Source organism: Brachycentrus maculatus, unplaced genomic scaffold, assembly GCF_059751285.1.
Source record: "Brachycentrus maculatus isolate JH-2025_06_01 unplaced genomic scaffold, ASM5975128v1 h1tg001131l, whole genome shotgun sequence".
NCBI lineage: Eukaryota > Metazoa > Arthropoda > Insecta > Trichoptera > Brachycentridae > Brachycentrus > Brachycentrus maculatus.
In genome coordinates, this window is record NW_028281829.1 from 25,228 (window position 1) to 33,823 (window position 8,596).

Here is an 8,596-nt window from a genome sequence, read left to right on the forward strand (position 1 = left end):
ACTCGACCGAAGCCACTGACCACAGACTACACACACCAAAGATTATGCACTACCACAGACTATTACTTTTAACGAATATTATAAACTAATTAACCATTACGCCGCTTCCGCAGGGATAGGCGGAGAGAATAAAACGCCACACTAATCTGCCTTTGCAAACATTCTTCGCTTCTTCCACGTTCATGCATCTCTTCATACATACCACCAATTATTTTGACTTCTTACCTGACCATATTCAAGTATTTCACATACCTGCCAAGTTTTTCTTGGTCTTCCTCTCCTCTTTTCTCCAACTACATTCGCCTCATAAATTTGTTTTACCGTTTTTTCCTCACTCATTCGTTCCACATGTCCAAACCATTTCAACACACCCTTTTTAATTTTATCGATAATGCTTTTCTCAGTTTTGCATTCCTTTCTTATTTCACCATTCTAACATCTATCATATATCGTTTACCGCACATTCGTCTGAGAGATCGTATTATAAGAGTTCAAATTACTATACACCACATACTTTTATGATGACGTCAAGCTAAAGATTATTATCTAATACAGTGACAACTAATACAGAATACGATACACTTTGATAAATACATATATCTGTAGAAAGATTTTTGTCGGCACTAATACGAAGCATGTAAGTTCATATGTTTTTTGGATGGTCAAAAGCAACTATCCAAAGATTATTTACCAGTTATCAATCGACAAACTTATCTGTATGATTTTTTTCGTCGGAACCAAAAAAATATCATAGTTTTGCAAATATTTGCGTAATCGGAATGAGTTATGAATTTGTATATTAAATACGACACCAGTGCTCTCTTAGGCAGAAAATCATGAATAAAAAATGCGGTCGCGACGCCTCCCTGAATACGTTTGCCGAGGTATATTAGATATGAATAATATTTTGTACCTACCTACGTTATGATATTCGTTTCTTGATCTTTTAGTCTATGATGAAAAGCTGTGAAAAGTGGTGAAAAGCTTCGCTTTCGCGAAAGTGGTGAAAGCTTCGTTCGATGAGGGTGGAAACGCATTAGGAAAACGGATAAAATAAATATCACAAGACCGGATTCTAAATTTATAAACTATTGTAAACCGTTTCATCTGCCATTATGTACTTGTTCATGAGTCAAAACATGAATATCAAAACATCGATATTGTTTTCCACTCTGCTATTCGTAAGTTCGTCATTTGCGATTGATGAGCCTTTAAATAAAGTACCCCTTGAGTTTGACGTCTGTGAGCAAGTTTGTTGCATTAAAGAAATAAACGCGAGAGATGTAAGTAATTGAAGTATTTTTTTCATTGTTTTTATAAGTTTAAATCACCGCTTTCACGAATATTATTTCTCAAGGACATATTTTTTTTCTCTCATTGTAAGGAATATTATCGATTGAATGACTGAAATATGTATATATATTTATATAATATATATTATATTTATGTATGTTACGGGAAATGAAAGACAAAGTAAACAAAGGTTTATCCGGATTAACTTAGCATGCACCCAATTCTGTTGGGTAAACTTCGAAAACTGACCAAAATAAAATTGAATTCGCAGTTTACCCGTGTACGCTTAAGTCTACCCAACGCTGATTGGAAAATTTTAGAAAAATCAAATTATTGATAGCATAAAGTTTTATTTCAATAAAAGGAATTTAATTTCATTTAAAGACGACAAAATAATGAAATTTGTAATGAAATGTAAGTACAGTTGTCGCCGATAACATTTCCAAACTTTTATAGGGTGACCATGGACCATTTTTAGTCCGACAGAAGCGTTTAATATAAAAACGTAGACAACTTATTACAGATACAGGACAAAGGAACATTTAAACAAAATATTTGGATAAGTTTCATTTAAAAAAATCATGAAAAAGTAACAAACATATTGTGCAGTAAACATTACCCGGCCAATGTTGGGTAGACCTAAGTATACCTGGGTAAACTGCAAATTCCAATTCATTTTTTCAATATTGGAACATTACCCAACACGATTGGGTAATGCTAAGTTAACCCGAATAAACCTAGGTTTTCTTCGTATTCTAGCATTACTCGTAACATTTTTCGATGATGTTTTTAAGGTTTTCCTGTGACAAAGGCTTCAGTTTATTTATTTCGATATTCAGTTTATTTATTTCGATTTATGCCACAAGTTCTCGATAGGGTTCAGGTCAGGACTATTTCCGGGCTATCCGGTGGGTATCATCATATATTTTTGATCGAAAAAATATTTTAATAATTATATTATTTTAAATATTTTTTTGGAACATTTTTAATCACAGTAGTAGTAAAAATATTAATTATATTACTTACAATTTTTGCTCGGTGACACGGTGCAGTCATCTTGGAAAATGCACTCAGAAATATAGGAATAGTGCATTTCAATTGGCGGGAATAAATATTCTTTAATTTTTTTTTGTTTGAACTTCTGCATTCATAAAGAAAGTTGGTTTCATTTGGGTAGAAAATTTAAATTATGATATCTCAACATGAATGAAGAATATAATATATAGTCTGGGTATATTTATTCCCATTATATTTCAGTACAAGTAACATTTCTATTGACCTATAGGCTGGTTAAGCGTTGGTTATCACTTTATACACGTGTAACATTCACCATTCTACCCATGATTGACAACCACACAGCTCGATTTTTTAGAACACCTACATATATCATTAATCTCATGACACTGTACGTATGAGTTCACTAGACCCATGTATGGTTGGATTGAGAAAGCTTTTATTTAGCAAATACCCTTTATTTTGGATGTATGCAAGATCCTAACTGCGTTATTTAACACAATGGGAAAAGCCTGAAAATACAATTTTCAATTTTATGCAGCTTATAATTTTACCAGTTATTTTATTCGCAACATTGAGTTTTTCCAAATACTTGTTCACACTCAAAATGTTGGGAATTAAATTATTTTATTCTTATTATATTATTTTTATTATTATTTTTTTATTACCATCTATTATAGCCCATAAAAATATTTGATATCCAAAACAAGATACTATATTATAGATATGTGCAAATTATAGATAGTGTATTGAAACACAAATTATTACAATTTAAGGAAACTGCCAAACAATGTGAGAGGGGCTGCAGATTCTTTAACATCGCCATGAATACTAATTGGTCAGTCGGGAAGAGTGTTGATCTAAATATGACTAGGGATCAGTGCAAACAATGTAAGAACACCATTATTTTACTGTTTTCAATTAATATATAGGTATCAATTAAAATTTAAAAATTATGTTATGGCAATATCTTTCCACATTTTCCTTCAATTAATCGAGTTTTAATGGTACATACATTCCAAAATACCATTATTATAGAAATTTCATTCTGATTGATTAATTCCTACTTTGCATCATGTTTTTTTTTGTTTCTTTAAAAATTTAGTTTGTAACCATTTTTGTTATAAAATTGGTCATAAATCTGTCTAAATTAGTGGTATTTACTAAGTAAAATTTAAATTGAAAATATATAGGTTTTACCACAAAGTGACTGCCGAATCAATTAATGAAATAACTAATATTTTATGCTACACAAGTGTTTGTCTATTTTTAGCTTGTTCCGATGCTTACCCACAACAAACTGATGCTATCTGTGCAACAGGATGTGATGGAATGATGCAATTACAAAAGGATGCTTGGCTTTATTATCTTGAACAACAAGGCAAGTTGCAGCAAATCAAAATTATTTTATAAAATAAACTGTACATTACATTTAAAACAATCTAATGTTTAAGTCTGCAAGATAGCACAAAGGACAATTATTTGGGAACTTCCTGTTATTTCAAATTATCATTAATTTAGAGATAAATAATTGTAGTTAGCATGACATAGTTTCTAATGCAATATAACAACTTGAAGGTGATACCAGTATACTGGAAGTGGAAGTCAGCCTGCTCTCGGACCCTGCACTATGGGATCAAACTGTTGGAGCTAATACAATCTACAAAATACCTCAAACATATATTCGAACCATGCCTATTGATCCAGAGGTAAACAATTTTTTAAATACAAAATGTTAATGTAATTGTTAAATTGAAAGTTATTAGTTCCCATATAAACTAACATGGGAGTCATTTCAGATTGCAGATTATAGCATGTTCTGAAATACTGACCCCTTACTTTAAAGAAAAAAAAATTAATAGCCATTTTTAACTTTACCTAGGCTGGGGGACGGTTTTTGGCAATTGTAACATGATTACAACATATTTATAATATAAAACCTTTACCATATTTCTTTTAAATTAACCTAACCTAAACCTTAAAATTTAAAAAATACCATCTAAAAGTAATTATTTTTTTCTAGTTGTCGGAAACAATGGATGAAAAAAATTGGACTCCTTGCGCTCGTACAAATGAAATTCCGCGTTGGGTGGTTGGCCTCATTGCCACAATACTGATTATCATTACAGTATATGTTTCATATCTCCTGCCATCTCGCTCCAACAGTAACATTCTCATTGAATCAGTCCCACCGAATTCTTGCAGTGGTCACATGGAGAGTATGTTTTACGATGATGAAGTAGTGAAACTATCTCTGCTGTACCACGATGGTAAAAATTGCTCTAAAGGTGACAAAATACTAACTGCTGATAATAAGCTCGTAACTATTAATGAGTTCTTCTCTGAGAACTTCCATTCTGATGTTGTACCTCCCCCCAAGTACACTCTGTTCCCAGATATGGAAGATGAGGATTAAAGAATACCTTCAACTTTTTATTAAGGCCACGCTTTAGGACCTTGCTAATCACCAATGCTGGAAATTGGATTCTAATAAAATACGTAATATAAATGTGCATATTCTAATCTACGATGCATCCTACATGCACTTTCATCATATGGCTTAGCTACTTCCTATTCTTAAATTATTTTTTTTAGTTGTTCCAAAATAAAAAAATAAAAAACTGTTTTTTTTTGTCATATAAAATGACTTTTAGTGGAGCCTTGAATAAATTTTCATGATAAAAAAAAATCAATAATTTAACTGTAAACATTTGTTTTTGTATATTCTAAATGATTATTCTCTTTTCTTAAATGTCTTTGTTTTGCTAAATTATATTTATTTTATCTGAATTGAAATTAGAAATATTAAGTATTTATATAGATAAATGTTAATAAATGGTCGTAATCCTGTGCACTTCTGACATATGGAAAGAACTCCCACTGATGAGTTCTACTATTATAATAGAGATTAAATAAACCATATGTATATTATTATGTACTTAATTTACCTCTACATTCAAATGTAGATTTTTAAAACATTATAAATTTAAAAAATACTTACCTATTATTCACTATATGTATATGTAATTTCATTACTGTATTTATGGTTGGTATAAATTTATTACTTTTTAATGTCACTCTCCGCTTAAACTGGATAATGTAATCCCAACATGGAAACATAATACTTTACATTTAGTGGTTGTGAATTTAATTGTGGTTGTTTAACCTGTCCGGCAGTGAGTCTCCGCACACAAAATAGTCCCACGGGAATTAGTTTTTTTATTTAATGATACAAGTTTCTCTTTTTATTAAATACTTAATAAGAAATTCAGAAGGGAAAAAATAAAACCTTTCAGAAATCAACAACACTGGTGTGACGCATGGGCTGGACAGGTTAATTCGCTTTGTGATATAATTTCATACTTAGTGAGAAAAGGAATACAAATGGAGAAATTCTATTCCTCCTCCCATCCATGAGATTAATACTATGGGTACTTTGTTTACCTAACTTATTACATTTCACATATAAACATTTAAACATTCTTATGTAATCTTTTCCCGTGATTTACAAATATGTGATATTGAAGTTCTGTATTTATCTAGTCATTTTGTAAAGTTTATAAATTTTGTTAAAATCTATGTTATTCATAAATTTTATTAAGAATACTTTGTTAAACATTGTTTCAAATCATTTATTGTTTATAATTTTTGAAAAATGAGGTTTTCATATGGACTTCTTTTTAGTACTGAAAGAGGTACATACATACTGACCTAATAAAAAATTTAATGATACCTTCTCCGATAAGCGTATTTAAGAAAGGCTACACCACACTCAAGCAGCATAACTTTGAACATTTTTATATTATTTAAGCAACTGCATTTGTTAGCAAATTTATACATTATCAAACACACTTATTGGGGCTTCAGTTATATATTGTATGAATTCTACATTAAAACATGCAATTTTAAATAATAAATTCTAAAAAAATATCCCAGTAAATCCTAACAAAACTGTAAAGTTTTAATAATGCAAGACATAGGGATATCTCGGAAATAATAAATTTTGTCTATTACTATACTTTTTTTTCAAATTGGGGGTAAGATTTTTTAAAAATATACATAGTGCAATTATGCATTTACTGACAAATAAATATTAATCTAAAGTTTTATTTAATTTTACCTATATTTATTATATCGTAAAAGCAAACTTAAGATTATAACCTCCTAAAATCCAAAAATGAGTTATTGATGCCAAAATAAAGTTAACATTATAAGCTACATTCCAAAATGATAAATGCAATTCAAAACAGTATTTGCTTTTATAAACTCAGGACATTTTGTAGCGAATATGTCAGTAATATAATTAACATTTTCATATGTAGGTTTTGAGCTTGCGTTCCAGCAAACTAAATGCCGTTTTTAATAATTCTGTTTGTAACCAAAAATGTCATCAAGTAAACACCTTAATAAACTGCATTATTTTAAAATCACTAATAATCGCAACAACAGAAACTGGAGTACTACTGCACTTATAAATTGTCTGTAAATGATTTTTGTTTCTTCTTATTGGGGTCTGATATTAAGACACAAATTTTCTAAATACTGAAAAGGGGCTAAGATGATTTTTTTCCACAGTAAACTTATTATTATGGAAGAAGTATATTGGTTTGATCCGTCAAGGAGAGTGAAAGTGAATAGGGTCTTTTTTAATGTTGGAGATAACTTTTTGAAATTGTTTTTCGTTTTTGAAACATAAAAATAAAACACCAGAATTTGTTCAATTAGGGCTTCACCAGGCGTTAAATTTGGGCTTCTCGGTGGCCAGTCAATGACTCCTCGGTGATCTGTTACCCTTTTAGGGAATAATTCGTGAAGAGCAGCTAGGGAGTCATTTGTAACATGAAAAGTGGCTCCATCTTGTTGGAAAAATGTGTTGCGGTTATACCCGATCTAATCATGCATTTCTGTAGCCAGAAAAGTTCTAATCATATGGCAATATCAATCAGAATTAATTGTCTGAGCGCGACCATAACAGACTGGCGAATGCGGTCGGCATTCGTGCTCGTCCTCGGTGTTCTTTTTCACCCAGTTGATTTATCCGATTTTGTATTCCCAGTTTGTTCAAACTTGCGCATCCAATGCTTGATTAAATTCACACTTAAAGAATCAACGACGAAATTAACGCTATTCCAAGAGCGATACTCCAGCGAGTGATTGAAAAATATAGTGCCCGGCTAAATGAGTGGGAAGAAGCGGATGCTTACAAACTTTTTTTTAAATTTAAAACCTACTCTTTAATTTAAAAGTGATTATAACAAATTTGAACGAATTCTGGTGTTTTATTTTTATGTTTCAAAAATGAAAAACAATCCGAAACACCCCATATTTAAGGAGTATTTTTACAATTTTAACCACGATGAAATGTAATTTTATTTCATTTATACATAATTCTCTGGTTTAAAAATGAGAATATTTTAAATGACCCATTATTGGTTACTATGAAAATGATGTCACAAAATTAGGTTACCCCCCTCCCCCTGTCCTCGTCCCATGACCAACGTCCAGTCATTGCGGTTATCATTCTATCCTAAATCTTATAATAAATATTATTATAAGATAATATTATTAATTAGAGATAAATATTAATATGTAAATGTAGCTGTAAGCTCATTAAGAAATTTATTTCACATTCCATAATTTAAAAAAAATCACTACCAGAAATTATACATAGGAAAATGATTCATTATTTTGTTTTCAATCCTTAAATCTGACGTTATTACTTTGTATTGTATTCAAAATATAGATTATTTTAATCAACCCACTATCCATTAACCCATGGGTCGGCAACCTTTTGTTGTAAAAGGGCCAAATATTTTTCATGGGGATCAGTGCGGGCCGCACTTGCAGTAGGTATTTATACAATATTTAAGTACAAATATTTTAGTTTTAAAAATAAAACGCTTAGCGTATATTTTAACGACATTTATTGTATTTAATAAAATCAATGAGATTCCCTTCGCTCCCTTTCTCGCTTCCTTTCACTCGATTGTGTATAATATCGTCCGTCATGTGCGTTGCGGCGAGAATCTCGCGGGCCGCACCAAGATGTCTCGCGGGCCGCATGCAGCCCGCGGGCAGCAGGTTGCCGACCCATGCATTAACCCATTATCAACAAAAGAACAATCTCACATGTTTGTTTGTTTTTGACGATTTGTCATTCTTATATTTTTTGTGTTTATTTTTTCTGTATAGATAATTTATTATCATTTTTGTTCAAGTTGATCTCATTTTGTATTATTTTATATGTATAAGGGTGTATGTAATACACATTAAAATAAATACTCATAGA

General features: G+C 30.8%; 1 protein-coding gene across 1 annotated transcript; it reads left to right on the top strand.

The window, feature by feature from the left end:
- Positions 1-975: 975 nt before the first annotated feature.
- Positions 976-4,996, top strand: LOC148299464 (uncharacterized). Its single transcript, XM_088276049.1, has 5 exons — positions 976-1,283; positions 3,084-3,198; positions 3,581-3,688; positions 3,886-4,016; positions 4,331-4,996. The coding sequence occupies exons 1-5, from the start codon at positions 1,116-1,118 to the stop codon at positions 4,721-4,723; spliced, it is 915 nt and encodes a 304-aa protein (XP_088132175.1). The 5' UTR covers positions 976-1,115; the 3' UTR covers positions 4,724-4,996.
- Positions 4,997-8,596: the final 3,600 nt, after the last annotated feature.